The sequence below is a fragment of the Coffea arabica genome, chromosome 2c (assembly GCF_036785885.1).
Source record: "Coffea arabica cultivar ET-39 chromosome 2c, Coffea Arabica ET-39 HiFi, whole genome shotgun sequence".
Classification (NCBI taxonomy): Eukaryota; Viridiplantae; Streptophyta; class Magnoliopsida; order Gentianales; family Rubiaceae; genus Coffea; species Coffea arabica.
In genome coordinates this window covers 25353208-25370847 of record NC_092312.1, presented here as the reverse complement: position 1 = coordinate 25370847, position 17640 = coordinate 25353208, and the positions used below count along the sequence as shown (strand labels likewise).

Below are 17640 nucleotides of genomic sequence, written 5' to 3'. Positions count from 1 at the left end.
CTCCATGTTCACATAAGACAATCTTACCACTAGACCACAGTCATAGGACAAGTTCAGTTTGTCCCGAGAATTCTACTTAACTTGACTAAAAAATAGATTAAAAAAATGAAACCCTAACATCAAGAAAAGAAACAGCATACGCACTTTTCTTTCAATCCATCACTTTCTCGGCTTCAGGCTTCTAGGCCAACGGCTCCTCCAGTTCTCCTCTTGAATTTTTTTTTCAATTTTTTCTTCTTAACCCTTTCAAACCCAAATATCCACAACAAGATTTTCTCAAGCCTTCACCATTATTATCAAGCTATCATCTTTAGCAGATTGTAGACAAGTTAGAAATTTCAACTTTCACAAGATATTTGAGACTCGAGCTTTTCCTGTTTTCCATCATCTTGGTAAGTTTAATTTTTCCCTTTTCAAGGTTTTTGTTTTCTATATTATTATCTTTAGCCAATTTTTTTGCATTTTCTTCTTTTTTCCCCCAATTTTCATCCATTTCCCCTAATTTTTATTTTATTTTTATTTGATTAATTAAGGATGAAATTATGAATCATTAATTATTTTGCAATCATATTTGGATAAGCTATTTTTTGGATGAACTATCAAATTAATAAAATTAGACATGGATGAAGTATCAAATTAATAAATTTTGTATCAATGATTGTTCTGTTTTTTCTATGCTGTTTATTGTGTTTTTATTGTTTTTTCTATACTGAAGTAATTAGTCTACCAAATGCTCATTCATCTTGAATTTTATAGGTTTCACTAAAGCAACAAATTAAAGACATGTTAAAGTTGGTTTGTGAAAGTTGTTCAAACAAAAGCTTAAAAAAAAAGTGCCAAATTGGACCACATGTTTGTATGTCTTGGTAAATTCGTAAGTGGTAACCTTAGGATCCTATCAATTGACCGTTTATTTACACTTGCCGCTAGGGTCTTTAGAACTATTAAATTTATTGGCACAAAATCGACTGTATCTCAATTGATGTTTAGTAGCAATTTATTTTTTATGTGTTTAGTTGTATCTTTGTTTTTCAAAATTGTTTGGTTTTTTTTTTTAGTTTGAGCAATTAGATTTATATTTTTATAATAAAATTTTAACTTTTTCAGATTAAGTTGATGAAATTATGAAGGTGGTGTTATTGCTTATCATGCCACTGATGGAAGTTTGTTATTCAAATGATTTGTCTTGAATATGAGTTGGACTCTTTTATGGACTTTTTGAAGGATTGTAAAAGAATTTTAATATTTATTTTTATTTATTTTTGTGTTTTTATTTGTGATAATTGGTGAACATTTGGATTGTATCTATTTATGTTTGTAATGAATTTATGAAAACTTGTGGTGAATTATGATATTTTAATTATGTTTATCATTCCAAGTTTTATGTATAACTTTTAGGAAATTTGTTATTATCTCAACTTAAATTTAGTTATATTGGTGAATGCATTTTAGAAACTTAAGTTATCAATAATCATGTTAAATTGTACATTAGCTGTTAAGTTCAAGTGTAGAATGAAGAGCTGTGAAGTACTTAACACTAAAATTATAAAAAAAAAAAAGCAAAAAATCAATGAACCGGTTGGTCACACCACAAACCGACCCCCTCTCCGGTTCACTGATCGGTCCGAATTTAAAAACTTGCCTTTAAAAGGAAGGAAGCGCAGACAATCCGTAGCCAGCAAAAAAATTTTTCAACATCAATTAATTCAGTTGATAAGAACGGATTAATTCATCACAAAAAATCATGTATCTCTCATTATCGACGTGAGAATTGTATCAATAGACTTATAAAAATTTCCATAAATAATCTCTGATTCTGAGGCATAACCGAACCTCTGTATATAATCTATGATTTGGAGGCATATCTTGTGGTTGATTGACGTCGAATCCACCAAAGCTTTTCCTTGAAAAAAAAAGGAAAAACCAAAAAGTCATCACTTTGGAAAGAACGACACAAGCAAAACGACAAATAAAATGGTTGCAATTGGCAATCATATGCTACTCTTATTCGCTTACTGTAAGAGTTCCCAATTCCACTCCATTAAAGAGAATCTATAAATAGGAGAATCACTATTACTACTATTACTTATCATCCCTTATCAGCAGTTCCATTTTCCTTCTTAAATTCCAACCAAAAGGGGCTGCTGAATCGCCCAATAAATGGGTGCTGCAATTGGTATTCCCCTCACATTTCTCCTCATTCTTGCATTCTTCATCACCTTATCCCCTCAAATCTCAGCCGTCAGTTACCCCATTAACGTTTGGCCTAAGCCAACAGCCTTCTCATGGCCCCACCCTCAAATAACCTTACTTTCTCCGAACTTCAAAATCCATTTTCCTTTAAACCCATATCTTCATCAAGCTGCCAACCGATACCGTAAGCAATTCATCGAAGAACACTACAACCCACTAGTGGTTCCACATCTCAATCTGACTTCATCACCCCCGTTAAAATCCCTCACCATCACAGTCACTGACGACTCTGCACCCTTAACTCACGGCGTCAATGAATCCTACACCCTCACCATTCCATCCCCCGAGCAATCGACGACGGCCACCTTGACGGCAGAAACGGTATGGGGCGCGATGCGCGGGCTGGAGACGCTTTCTCAGCTGATTTTCGGCAACCCGTCAAGAGTGGCTTGCGATTTGTATATCCACGATGAACCCTTGTTTCATCATCGAGGGGTGATGTTGGATACCTCAAGAAACTTCTATGGTGTGTCCGATTTGCAGAGATTGATCAGGGCTTTGAGTATGAATAAGTTGAATGTTTTTCACTGGCACATAACGGACTCGCAGTCGTTTCCTCTGGTGCTGCCGTCGGAGCCGGAGCTGGCCGGAAAGGGAGCCTACGGAGAGGAGATGAAGTACTCGCCGGAGGATGTGAAGAGGGTGGTGGAATTTGGAATGAGATATGGAGTCAGAGTTGTGCCCGAGATTGATATGCCCGGTGAGTCAGTGAACTAGCTAGTCTTTCTTGAAGTCTTCCTTCGACAGGGTATTTTTATATGAAAAATGATTAAAAATTTTTAATTTGATTTCTAAGTTCAAAAACAGAATGCTTTAGTATTGAAAGTATAATATTCTTCTTACTTTTTTAGTTTCTAAAATATAAAAATATTTTTTGGTCTCATTTTAGTCTCTAAAGGCATAAAATTTGTCTCAATTATATATAATATCTGTCTCATCCCTATCAAAGATTTTATTTAGGTGGGACATATTTTATATTTTAGGGAATAAAAGTCCTGTTTTTGAAGTTTAAAAACCAAAATGAGAATCTGAATATAATTGGAGGGTGCAAAGTGAAATTGACCCACTTTGGTTGCATAATCCTCTTTGGTTTTCTTTAATTACCATAGGAGTTCAAAGTCCTGATACAGGTCATATGACAGTGGCATAGTGCAAATGTTTTACTAGCTTTTTCGCTCAGTACTAAAAACGGCCTACGAATTCTCGCTTTGATAACTTTTGAGAGATAGGTCGCTTTATATTGTACTTATTCTTGTTGCAAGAACTCCCCTTTTAGATCAAGGGGCTAATATTGGAATGGGCTTGTAGACGATCACTTTCCTGTTCTACCCCAACCTAACTTCACTTGCCATGGAAATTTGCCAATGATATTAGCAAAATTGTGCATATTCTGCAAACAGTGCACATGGGGTATCATAAAGTTGTCCTTTATGGGGTATTATAGAGCAATAGCACGGCTGTTTCTGCAATGAATGGAATGAAGTCTAGCAAGATGACAACTAGTGATGTAAATGAAGTTGATATCTGCAAAGCTTCACCTGTAAAACACATGAACTTCGATAACATTGATCTCCTTTCTGTTCTTTGATATAAGAATTTGGACAAGCAATCACGGAAAGAGGGATTCCTGAGTAATATAAGTTTAGAGAGGATACCAATACATAGATACTTATAATCAGCTAGCTACCAATTTAAAGATGTACCTATTCCTCTGTATACTAGATTAGTATAGGATTCATAGTTTTTCCATCCTTCACTAATTAATTTTGACATTTTTCATCCCAAAGTAAAACTGCAATGATAGTCAAATCTTTTAGGTTCAATTCCAGCAGAAAGTGGCTTTTGAAATTGATATTGTTACTAGTCCATGACAGGGATAGTATACAGAAGTTTGGGGACTATAAGATGAATGAAACTTTTAGTATGAATGGACAAAATGAACTTAGTAGCTTAGAGGATGAAACTGTGTGAACATTGAAAGCTTGTTGATAAAAAGCTGCGTCAAGCTGAATATCAAGTTTGGCACTTAAAGACTAGGTAGTAAAACTGAATTTGCCCAACATGACTTTGATTTTCGTATCTTGCAGCACACACTGGATCATGGGCTTTAGCATACCCTGATATTGTAACTTGTGCAAACATGATGTGGTGGCCTGCTGGAGTAGATTGGACTGATCACTTGGCAGCTGAACCAGGAACTGGCCAGCTAAATCCCCTAAGCCCCAACGCCTACAAAGTGGCCAAAAATGTCATCCATGACGTGGTCTCCATGTTTCCAGATTCATACTATCATGGAGGAGCTGATGAGATCGCACCAAATTGTTGGATAACTGACCCAGAAATTCAAGCTTTTGTTGCTAAGAATGGGACTCTCAGCCGGCTTTTGGAAATATTTGTTGATTCAACCTTGCGTTATATCATCTCCCTAAATCGAACAGTGGTCTACTGGGAGGACGTTCTGTTGGATGCCAGTGTCAATGTTTCTCCTTCATTGCTTCCCCCAGAGAATGTCATTTTCCAAACGTGGAACAACGGACCAAGCAACACTAAGAAGCTCACTGAAGCTGGTTACCGGGTTATTGTGTCATCTGCAGACTACTACTACTTGGACTGTGGGCATGGAGGGTGGGTCGGAAATGATACTCGATATGACCAGCCACCTGGTACTGACATAGGGGATGGAGGTTCCTGGTGTGCGCCATTTAAAACATGGCAAACTATCTACAACTACGATATCACCTATGGACTAAATGAGTCAGCAGCTAATTTGGTATTAGGAGGAGAGGTAGCATTATGGTCCGAACAGGCAGATTCCACTGTTTTGGACTCTCGGATCTGGCCTAGAGCATCAGCAATGGCTGAAGCATTATGGTCCGGTAACCGGGATGCAACAGGAAGGAAGAGGTATGCAGAAGCTACAGATAGGTTGAATGAATGGAGGAACAGAATGGTGACTAGAGGAATAGCTGCTGAACCAATTCAGCCTCTCTGGTGCATTAGAAACCCGGGCATGTGCAATACAGTTCATCCATTTTTAGCTAGTTAATTGATTTGCCTCTTCAGCTTCATTGGTTCAATTGCTAATCTGTAAAGCTGTAAACAATTCTACTGATTAATTCAAATATTTCAACATTCATAGTACGAAATTGAGAGATACTTGGGGGCATTCTATAAAAATTCATGAATACATGTCTTGTGGATAAATTTTGCTCTTGCTGCATAACATCAACTATTTCCTTTTAGGTCCTTGTATTGTTGTGCAAGGCCAATGCAGCTTCCTTTCAAATCAACATTGGCAGCAAAATTGTGCTATGTTAAGGTACAATCCTTGCAGATTTCTTTGCATGAACTAAATTGGCCGTGTACAAAATCTAGATAAACAAAAAGAAAATCCAAGGAAAATGCAATGATGTAACGAGCATCAACACAGTGTTAGCTGCTAAGCCCAACATGAATTGTAAAAGTAGGCTACAATTCAACCAAAAAAAAAAAAAAAAGTGTACTACAAAATTAAGTTTTAAATCTGTAGCCTTTTTAATCTTTTATTCACTTTTAGACTTAGTAGAAAAAGAACTTGTGCTTTGTACAGAATAAATCATAAACCGTTATGTTCATATATTCGTCATGAAAATATGTTAATAGCCGTATAAATATTTTAAACGCTCTTAAATTTCATATTTTGATGGTGCCCTAAACTAAAAATGGACTTATGAGGGTGTAAGTATCAGTAAAATTGAACAATAGGTGCAGATATCAATAAATTTTTTTTTTTTTGGATCCAATTCCTCCAGGGCAGTGTTGATGAGAAAAAGTAGTTTGATTTGCAAGAAACTACAGTCTCTGTTTCCCGATCGAAATGCACTATGATCATAATTACAATTCTATTGTAAGGATATAACAAAGATAATCCTTTTTTGATTGCCTTATCTAAATCAAACCCATGTAGAAGTTTCTTTAGAGCAGAGTTTTAGAAATAAGCCAGGAGGGATCTTCCCTCGTTTATTCTACTACTTACACCCCCACGCTGTTCTTCAATTTTCTGTGAAAAATCGATACCCTTGTTTTGTTGAGCTTTTCAGTAATGTTTCCAGATTTCTTTTTTCTTTTCTGTAATTAATTGTGGCTTTTAAATCCCTAATCGTGATGAGAAAAGGATTTATCTAAGGTGGTCAGGTTTTGAATCCCAAGACAAGAAAAGAGAAAGAAAAAGAAAACAAACTTTTTTTTTCTTTCTGAATATAGACAAAGCATACACAAAAATTTCTCTAATTTGGTAGTGATTTATGTCTAAAGTCCAAAAACGGCAGTTATTTAGGACATCGTTCCCTTGTAATAATTGTATTGTCTAATTATAATTTTACAATTTTTTGGAGTTCTAATCAGATTTTTTTTTTTTTTTTTTTTTTTTGGGTCTTTGGTGTTTAGCTTGTAGTAATTGTTATGATTTCGCTGACGAGTGGTATCAATGGAAGCTAATTTGGGTTATGCTTCTTTTTTTCTTTTTCTGCTCTGAAATCGTTTGCTTGATTTGGCATCCTTTCTTTGCTTACTAATAACGTGTGATCTTCAATGAATCTGTTGAATGAATGTTTACATTTCATCATTTACCTTTTGGTGACAGAGGAAAAATAACGTATACTTGAAATTTGAAATTAAAACCATATGCGATATTGCAGGATGATTTTGTATAAACTACAGTTTCTGACCATGCTCTCTCCAGTTTACCTTTGTGAAAGGATTATCACTTCACTTGGTTGGTCTTTTGCTGTCGGCTGTCAATGTTCTATACCTTATTGATTTTGCTTAAGCATTCAATCAGAAGAAGTATGTATGCAGAGCTAAAACTTCTGTCCAGTTTGAAAGTTTTCAGGATATATAAAGGACCGACCTACTTTGATTTTAGTCAGTCAGAAGATGCAAGAAATATCATTTGGCTGAGAAACAACATTGCACATTCGTATTTTCTCTACGATCATTTGGTTGTTTGATGATCTTTCGTATCTTCCCATGATGTGAAATTTTGATTGTCTAATCTGTTGATTTCTGATAAATGTACTTCATTGCGTTGTATCTTTTAGTCAGTTCATTGGTATCTTGAAGATACATATATATATGGTTCTCTCCTTGTCTGTCTTAGGATAGAACATCGCTGAAATCAAAATGTATCGAGTTGCACAAGCATCGGAGTTTCTAGTGATCACCGGAATTTTTGTCAATGACATAAAGATTACAAAGAAAGCGATTATCTGGCCATTCCAGAAATGTAGCGTCATTGATGTTACCCCTGTAAACTACACCTTCAAAGTCAATGCAATGAGTGCCGAGAAGCTAGCCTTCTTTCTCCCTGCTGTTTTCACCATAGGTCCAAAAGTTGAGGATTATGAGAGCCTCGTTAAGTATGCCAAGCTTCTTTCTCATCAGCAGCGCGATTCCCATGATGTCAAGGAACTTGTTAAAGGTGTCATTGAGGGAGAAACTCGTGTTCTTGCGGCTTCGATGACTATGGAAGAAATCTTTCGAGGCACCAAAGATTTCAAGCGGGAGGTGTTTGAGAAGGTTCAGTTGGAACTGAACCAGTTTGGACTTCTGATTTATGACAGGTTGTCGAAGCCTGTGCAATAATAAAACCTGCTCAAACTAAAATTAATTTCTGTAAATAGTGATAAGCAGGGTCGAATCCACAGGAACTGGGAGTAATTGTTTCTTTTCAAGTTCACAGTGACAAGGGGGGTGTTTTTGTGCAGAAGGTGACAATCCAAGAAGTCCAACTAAAATCTAAAAAACTACTAAAAACTAAATAAAAAAATTACTAAAATCAAATGAATGATAATTAAGGATCTAGCCAAGAAATAACTTCAGCAATGGTGCACCTAATTGATCATCGATAAGCAAAGGCAATTCCAATTATTTACTAATAAATAGGTTATAACTACCAAACAAGCGATGACAGTCAACCCCTCCTTACTGTGTCGATGATTAAGGTACGCCCGTTAATCACTGCTCTAATTGAGAAATAATCCTAGGTACGCCCATAGAATTTAATTCCCCAATTGCCTTACGTATTAGAGGAGCCCTATTCTAATCAAATAACACACTACCAGGGTTATTTTAGATTAGCCCGCGTATTCTCCTGACACAAACCTAATCATGCCAGTTGCCACTATTTTAGAGCAATTAAACAATTACGGATTTAATGCCCTAATTGACAATAGATTATCCAATCAACTAATTATCTGGATCCAAGACAATCAATTAATTAAATAACCATAAGCATAGCAACCAAGAAATATGCAAATACCAATAAATAAAAGAAACAGATAAAATTAAATCGATCTCACAATTTTAGACGACCCAAAGCATCCGTTGTTCCTTGACTAGAGTGAGGAAATTAGTTCATAATTGATGAACAAAATCCACACAAAATTAAAACAAGAGTCGCGGCCATCGTCTCCGAGAGTTAAGAAAATTCAATTCGTCCCAATCGATAAGAAAAGCAAACTACCAGAAGTGATAGCTAATTCCTAATTCTCCCTGACATGCGCAGGGTGCAAAGCTACTAAAGGACAAAAAATACTGAAAAGAAAAGTCAAAGAGGAACAAAAAAGATAGTGCTTGTTCTCTGCAAACTCTATATTTCCTAAGTGCTTATTCCTACTGTGCGGCGTCCGCCGCACGAGAGGAAGCCGAAGACCTTCAGGTTTGCTTTCTTTTCCCCTTTTTCTAGTTGCTGTCTTCGGTCAAAATTACCAATAAGGTCTTGCATTTTCTTATTCCAAGAATGCCCCTTGATTGCCTACTATTTGAACTCTTTCCCGATAACTATCAAATTGGCCTGCTATTTGAACTCTTTCCCGATGACTATCAAATTGGCCTTGATTGTGACATTTTTATTCTACTCCCTGAAATAAATGTAAAATACAAAAAATGAGTAGAATCTAATAATTAATTCACATTGGTTTAAGTAATAGGGGAAATTAATTATAAAATAAATGATAAAATTGCAACCTATCAATTTCCCCCACACCTAAACCATGCTTGTCCTCAAGCATAAGAAAAGTAAACAAGCACCAATATTTGATAGTGGCTATTGCTCTATCCAACAAATTGCCAAGATACCAAGAAGAAAAATAATAATCAAGCATCAATGGTCAAGTCCAAGAAACATCACCTCGGTTAGCTTCTAAACCACAAACTCCTCTAATTTCATGTTAACTAATCTAAGAAAAAGGAATAACGCATAACATTTATCAGCAAATGGTCCAACTATTAACCAAAATCTCAACATTAAATCCATAATTCGGCAAGCTGATTTTTATTACACACTAACACAACCTTCACTTTTTTTTCACATTTTTTTCTACTTTTCTCTTTTTTTTTTTTGAATAGTAACAAAAGGCTTAGTCGCTAGCCATTAGAGTCTTTTGACGCGAACTCCAACATTGGCCAGATGAAGGAGCCCGGTTACTCAGCTTCTATCGCCACGTGACCACGTACTCATAGGAATTACTACCTTTTGACGCGAGAATCAACACTTTTAGGTGCAGATCCCCGGTTACTCAGTAGTAACTAATAGCGGAGTACAGTCAAGTTTATTCATAGCTAAAAATCACGAAAACTCAATATAACACAAGAACCAAAAGAAAACTTGCATCAGCTAGCCTCATTTTCAAACATGGAGAACTAAAGTTAATAACCGGACCAATTCACTAAAAATGCCAATAATCATTCCCTATGCCTATGAAAGTTAACCAAAAATTATAAGAGTAAAACAATTATTGATATTCACCAAAGAGATGTTCTTGCATTCAACCACATTAACTTGATACCCTTTTATTATTAAAATTGGCAATAGTAGAAACAGAGACAATAATCCAACATCAAACCTTGGCATGCACTTACGAGCCAATCACTAAAAAGAAGAAAAAAAAAATGAACATGAGGTGGACAAATAACAAACTAAAAATTAAGAACTAGTATAGCTGTCCCCCCCACACCTAGATCCTACATTGTCCTCAATGGAGGGATTAAAACAATTAAAACGAAGAGGGCAACGAAACTTCCCTCACGAGTGGCGAAAGGGTAGGCGGGAATGGTGCACGGAAACTGATGTGATAGAAGTACGCGGCCAAGGTCTGAGATATCTCAACTCAATTCAACCAGCAAATGCAAAACTCTGTCCACCCAAAATCTCAACAAAGCCTCCAAGTAGACAGTTAATTTCTCAACTCAAAAGCAGCAATTCCAGTAATAGCAGTATAGAAGTTGGAGAATAACCACACAATCACAATCAGGTAGCCAACTAATTGAAAATAATAAATGCTAATCAAAATACTCCCAACCAGTACCACTGGTGCAAAACATAGTCCAAAATCAATGAAATTGCTATAGCAGAGTAGAGCAGTAGTAAAGCAATAGCCCCAAGTGTTAATCTAATCACAAGAAAGATTCTAAACCTCTAAAGAAGAGCAACAGGCGACTGGAATTCCAATGAATAGAGCAAGTAGAGGAACCGTCAGTGGGAACCCAGTCCACCGAAGTCAATAAACAAACCCAGGAAACAAATAAGTCCTCAAATGAGTCAACAAATTTCACAAATGATCAGACCAAAATCACAGACACTGTTCCTCCAAATCAGCAATATAAACCAACATCCAGAATGTCCTCAAAAACTCGATTAAAAACTACTAATGCCAACAAGGAATGCAGTTGCCGAATTAAATCAACCAAAACTTCAACAAGCACAACACTGGCCGAGATTCTTCCCAAAATATCACAGACAATTGTTAAAATTCCAGCCCACCCAAGAACTTCAACAATTGCACCCAAAAGCTCAACAATTGCCCCTAGCAGTCAACAAGTCAACAAGTCAGGCAACAGTAGCGCAGTGATTCGGCAATAACGACTCAATATATACCCTCAACTGGCAATCAGGCATCTACCCACAAAAGCAAGTGAAATTATCTCAACGACCTAATGGTTCACCACACAGAATTCACTTCCACCCAACGAAATAGTTGAAGTCACTAAGATGAACACGTTAGTTAACCGTCATAGAAAATTCTAACAAGCAAACCAGCTCCTAACAGGGCAAATTAAGCAGCACAAGCTCCTGATTCAATAGGCAATATTAGAAATAACTCAACCAGAATCCCAAAAGAAACCTCAACGAACCTAGTAGTTGAAAGCAATGGTCAGAATATTTCCCAGCAATTTAATTAGATGCACTGAACTGGAATAAGCAATGTAAATGGTATAGTAGCCTCCCAATTAAACAAACAAGTGCAGTATCTCAGCTCACCCAAAATCCCAACAAATGGCTCCAGTTGGCCAATTAATTGCACCATTTCACTCAATTCAAAAGGAGCAATAAATTCAAGTGAGAATATTCCAACCAATGCCCCCCCTTCTTTTTTTCTTTTTGATGAAAGACTGAATGCACACCTCAATCAACCGAAATCGTAGTGAAAGTTTCAAAAGTCAACAAATCAAGCAATAACAATCCAGATTGGACAGTGACAAAGGACTCCAAGCTTTCAGCTCCCAATTAATCAGCCAATAAGAGAGGAAGAATTCAACAGCTAAATGATGTCCAACAATGGCAAACGAGGAAGCACCACGCAATATTAGAAAGTGGAGAATAAAGGCCAAATACCTCCGCCAGAGAGAGAGACACACACAAGCGGCCTGCGGTGGGGTTCGAAGACAGGTGGGCAGCGACGCACGGAGCTTGGGCTCCGCGAGCTGATGGTGGCGGCGGCAGGTCACGCGGCGGCTGGTGGTCGGCGTACAGGAGCGGGGAGAGCAACGAGGGAGGCGCGCTCCTCGCTGGTTGAAGCGGCAGTGGCGAAACGGATGGCGGACGCGGACTGGTTTTCTGGCAGGTGGCGATGGCGAGAGGCGCGCAGAGCAGCAGCGGCGCGCGACTCCAGCAACGATGGCGGCGGCTTGGGCTGGTCGAGCGTGCGGCGGTAGTGGTGGTAAATGGATTCGGCTGAGGCGTGCGCAGAGAGCAGGGGAGCAGCAGGGGAGAAAGAAAGAAAAGAGAAAGAAAGAAAGAAAAGAAAGAAAAGAAGAAAAAAAGAAAAAGAGAGAAATTGCATTTTTATTTTTTATTTTATTTTTTTTTGAGTTCGACTTTTTAAAAAAAAGTTTTTCTCTTTTTTTTCTTGTTGTTTTTTTTTTCTTTTTGACAATTGAAAATTGGAAACTAAAGCTACGGTGATAAGAAATGGTTACTTCATTTTTTTTTATTTTCTTTTCTTTTATTTTTATTTTATCCTTTTTTTTTTTTTTTTGAATCCCTACCTTTCCCGCGAACGTGACGCGGGCACGTCAAGAGAGCAGGAGAGCTCCCAGAAGTTTCAGAATTTTCTGATCGTGAGCGTCCTGCACATCACCACGCAGGCACGTCATGAGGACAAGAGAGCTCCCAGAAGTTTCAGAATTTTCTGATCGTGAGCTTCCTGAACATCACCACGCGGGCGCGTCATGAGGGCAAGAGAGCTCCCAGAAGTTTCAGAATTTTCTGATCGTAAGCTTCCTGCACATCACCACGCGGGCGCGTCATGACTGAAGGGCACCTATAAATCAGCAAAAACGAAAACTGAAACCCAAAATCAGTCGAATTCAAGGAAAAACATATTTAAACTAACAAATAAAATCAAACATAAACTAAAAGAAATTGGGTTGCCTCCCAATGAGCGCCTTTCTTTAATGTCTTTGGCTAGACATTATCATGTTTTATTCATGGAGGATAAAATCGTGTGGCTCGTCTTAATGCTTCATCCTCTATATAGTCCTGATAACTCTCATAAATAAAATAATCCTTGAGCATACGAGCTACGGGCTTCCATGGACTAGTAAATGGCGCCAAACAAGTCAACGATAAGTTGAATTCTCCGTTCACTCCTCCCTCGCTTGCAGTTATTGGTTCAAGATATCTTGCCATCGCCACTCTTAATTTATTCCTGTCATGAAATTCAAAATTATCTGGTATAATAAAGTCAATTTCATTAACAGGAATTGAGAAGTAAGAGTCAGGAGAATATTGATGAAGGAGTGGAGGAGATGTCACTGCATTTGGAGATTGTTCACTGGATTCTTTCACGTGAATGGGTTGCGATTGGGGTTCCATTTCTTCCTTTTCGGCTTCTTTTTCAACTGCATCTGTAGATTTTTCATTTTGACACTCTTGCGTCTCCTCATCACTAGTCAAGCAAGTTGCACTCTCATTTTCTTCTAGATCAACAATGGTTTTCAAGGGCAATTCTTCCATTTGAGAAGCCCATCGATTTATTCTGGATGTCAATTGACATAGTTGATCTGCCAGATAACTCATTGCATCCTTCGTCATCTCATCCCTCATTTGTGTCTCCTGTTGGAATTGGTATGTGTTAGTAGTTATTGGTTCAACTATTTCTTCAAAATACATACCTGACAGAGATGACGATTCTTGAGACTCATACTGCTGAAAATTCATTGGCTCCGTTGCATAATTATAATTGGAGTCATCCCACCATCCTTGATCATACCCGTTTGGATTAGGGTCATACCACGTTTGAGACCAGGGTGAAAAATCTCCGTAATTATTGAATGGGACACTCAGATTATCTTGATATTCGGGGCACATACCTGTTGAATAATCCCTGGCATAACAAATTTTACAGGTTGCAGCAGCCATTCTTTTTCTAATAGAGTTTACTGCCTCTGCATATGCAAACTCAGGAAAAAAACAAATCTCATCGCCTTGCCCAGAAATAAAATCCAATACACCACCAAAATACGGAGTGTTAGAAGCCATAAACTATATAAAAAAAAAATAAGAGAAATAAAATAAATAAAAAAATGAAAACAAAATGAACTCAAAAAGAAACAAATTAATCTGACACCAGTTCCCGGCAACGGTGCCAAAAATTGACAGGTTGTCGAAGCCTGTGCAATAATAAAACCTGCTCAAACTAAAATTAATTTCTGTAAATAGTGGTAAGCAGGGTCGAATCCACAGGGACTGGGAGTAATTGTTTCTTTTCATGTTCACAGTGACAAGGGGGTGTTTTTGTGCAGAATGTGACAATCCAAGAAGTCCAACTAAAATCTAAAAAACTACTAAAAACTAAATAAAAAAATTACTAAAATCAAATGAATGATAATTAAGGATCTAGCCAAGAAATAACTTCAGTAATGGTGCACCTAATTGATCATCGATAAGCAAAGGCAATTCCAATTATTTACTAATAAATAGGTTATAACTGCCAAACAAGCGATGACAGTCAACCCCTCCTTACTGTGTCGATGATTAAGGTACGCCCGTTAATCACTGCTCTAATTGAGAAATAATCCTAGGTACGCCCATAGAATTTAATTCCCCAATTGCCTTACGTATTAGAGGAGCCCTATTCTAATCAAATAACACACTACCAGGGTTATTTTAGATTAGCCCGCGTATTCCCCTGACACAAACCTAATCATGCCAGTTGCCACTATTTTAGAGCAATTAAACAATTACGGATTTAATGCCCTAATTGACAATAGATTATCCAATCAACTAATTATCTGGATCCAAGACAATCAATTAATTAAATAACCATAAGCATAGCAACCAAGAAATATGCAAATACCAATAAATAAAAGAAACAGATAAAATTAAATCGATCTCACAATTTTAGACGACCCAAAGCATCCGTTGTTCCTTGACTAGAGTGAGGAAATTAGTTCATAATTGATGAACAAAATCCACACAAAATTAAAACAAGAGTCGCGGCCATCGTCTCCGAGAGTTAAGAAAATTCAATTCGTCCCAATCGATAAGAAAAGCAAACTACCAGAAGTGATAGCTAATTCCTAATTCTCCCTGACATGCGCAGGGTGCAAAGCTACTAAAGGACAAAAAATACTGAAAAGAAAAGTCAAAGAGGAACAAAAAAGATAGTGCTTGTTCTCTGCAAACTCTATATTTCCTAAGTGCTTATTCCTACTGTGCGGCGTCCGCCGCACGAGAGGAAGCCGAAGACCTTCAGGTTTGCTTTCTTTTCCCCTTTTTCTAGTTGCTGTCTTCGGTCAAAATTACCAATAAGGTCTTGCATTTTCTTGTTCCAAGAATGCCCCTTGATTGCCTGCTATTTGAACTCTTTCCCGATGACTATCAAATTGGCCTTGATTGTGACATTTTTATTCTACTCCCGGAAATAAATGTAAATTACAAAAAATGAGTAGAATCTAATAATTAATTCACATTGATTTAAGTAATAGGAGAAATTAATTATAAAATAAATGATAAAATTGCAACCTATCAATTTACAATGCTAACATCCAGCAACTAGTTGATGTTCCAGGACATGAGTATTTCGCCTACTTGGGGCAGAAAACTCAAATGGAGGCTGCAAATCAGGCAAAGATTGATGTTGCTGAAGCGAAGATGAAAGGTGAAATAGGAGCCAAGGAAAGGCAAGGACTGACGCTTCAAAATGCTGCCAAAATTGATGCCGAGACAAAGATAATATCTACGCAAAGGGAAGGTGAGGGGAGAAAGCAGGAGATCATGGTGAAGTCCCAATTGAAGATCTATGAGAATCAGAAGGAGGCTGATGTTGCTGAGGCAAATGCTCAGCTAGCAACCAAGAAGGCTGCGGCCTGCGTGGGCTCGTCAGGCAAAGTTGGCTGAGGTAGAGGCTGAAAAGAGTGTAGCCATACGGGAGGCAGAGTTGCAGAAGGAAGTTGAGAGGAAGAATGCATTGGCCAAGACTGAGCAGCTTAAGGCCCAATATCTCAGCAAAGCGAGCGTGGACTATGATATTAAGGTACTTCAATTACTATAGTTTCATTCCCTGCAATGACATTCATTCAATCATTAAGTCTAAACTTTTACTCGTTCCGTGCTGTTAAATTTGGAAATAAGTTAACAGGACAAGTCTTTGAGTACTTTCCAAATCTTCTTCTATTCTAAAGCGAAATAACTGCAGCCCATCAGTCGGATTTCTGTCTTGCTTTTAACTCAAAACAGATTCAAAATGAATTTCTCTTTTTGCTCATATGAATGAAAAACTCTCCATCCCTTGAACCTCATTTATTTCCTTACTCCCTTGATAACGTCAATCATGATTGCAATCTTATTCTTTGTCTCTATCTCATAATGATTGATCCCATGGAATTTAGGTAATTAAGGTACACATTTTGCAAGCATTACTGCAACAATTATCGTTTTGTACATGTCCTTACCACCAGATGATCATATTTCAAAGTAAATGGAGTCGATTCCACTTTTTGAACCATGTGATGCTTTCAGATCATCTGAAGCTTTCCAGATTTAACACTCCTAATTTTTTTTGCATATGTCGTGTTGATGTCTCTATGTGGATCATTGATTGCCATTACCTATAAAAAAAATATAGGTTCAAGAGGCAAATTCAGATCTCTACATGAAACAAAAGGCAGCTGAAGCAGTCCTCTATGAGAAAGAAAGAGCTGCTGAGGCTCAAAGAGTAGCAGCAGAAGCTCAACTTTATGCAAGGCAACAAGCTGCAGAAGCTGAACTTTATGCAAAAAGAAAAGAAGCTGAAGCAATGGTGGCACAGGCAGAAGCACAAGGGGCTTATATCCGAACCCTGTTGACATCACTTGGTGGAAACTACAATGCTTTGAGAGATTATTTGATGATTGATGGTGGTATGTTCAAGGACATTGCCAAAATCAATGCCGAAGCAATCCGTGGACTGCAACCAAAGATCAGCGTCTGGTCAAATGGTGGAGAAGCCATAGATGGAGCAGGAACAGGAAATGCAGCCATGAAAGAGATAGCATCAGTTTACCGGGCATTGCCACCCTTGCTTCAGACCGTGCATGAACAAACTGGCATGTCGCCTCCAGCTTGGATTGGCAGTCTCCCCAGTTCTAGTGCCAGCCAGCCAGCAAACTAGTAATAAAAACCATATCTAGTATTAAGACTTCACCTACTAGTCTACTACATTGCACTAGTCTAAGCTTGGTTTATATTTTCAGTAGACATACTCTTAGCTCTTTTCTTTTTCTCCTAAGGTAGACTGCTCTTTGATCTTGGCTTTTATAATAGCTTTTGTTTGTTGACAGTTATGATTATATCTTACTGCGTTACCTTTTGCTTGTTTTCAAATCGCTCATCCCTGTTCCCTATTCATGCATGTTTGTCCAAGCATATTTACAATTCTTCTGGATAACCATGAGTCCATGATTATATTGCTGAATCTTTGTTCTCGTTTAGATTAAAAGAAGTTAAAATGATTACATTCTGTTTGAGGCTTTCAATAGTCTATGCAAAAAGTATCTGGAACATTATTTCGTGAGGATATTAGATCAAAGAGCAAGGAGGTAAAACCTCAGGTATGGAGGCTGCAAATTCAGCTGGTAATAATCATT

The 17640-nt window shown here is 37.5% G+C and overlaps 1 protein-coding gene and 1 pseudogene across 1 annotated transcript; both read left to right on the top strand.

The window, feature by feature from the left end:
• The first annotated feature begins 2042 nt into the window (after positions 1 to 2042).
• Positions 2043 to 5399, top strand: LOC113726971 (beta-hexosaminidase 2-like). The gene is made up of 2 exons (XM_027250899.2): positions 2043 to 2953; positions 4341 to 5399. Exons 1-2 carry the CDS (start codon positions 2161 to 2163, stop codon positions 5297 to 5299), a joined length of 1752 nt encoding a protein of 583 aa, XP_027106700.1. The 5' UTR covers positions 2043 to 2160; the 3' UTR covers positions 5300 to 5399.
• A 2014-nt stretch (positions 5400 to 7413) lies between these two features.
• On the top strand, positions 7414 to 17165 carry LOC113724108 (flotillin-like protein 6; annotated as a pseudogene).
• The last annotated feature ends 475 nt before the right edge of the window (positions 17166 to 17640 follow it).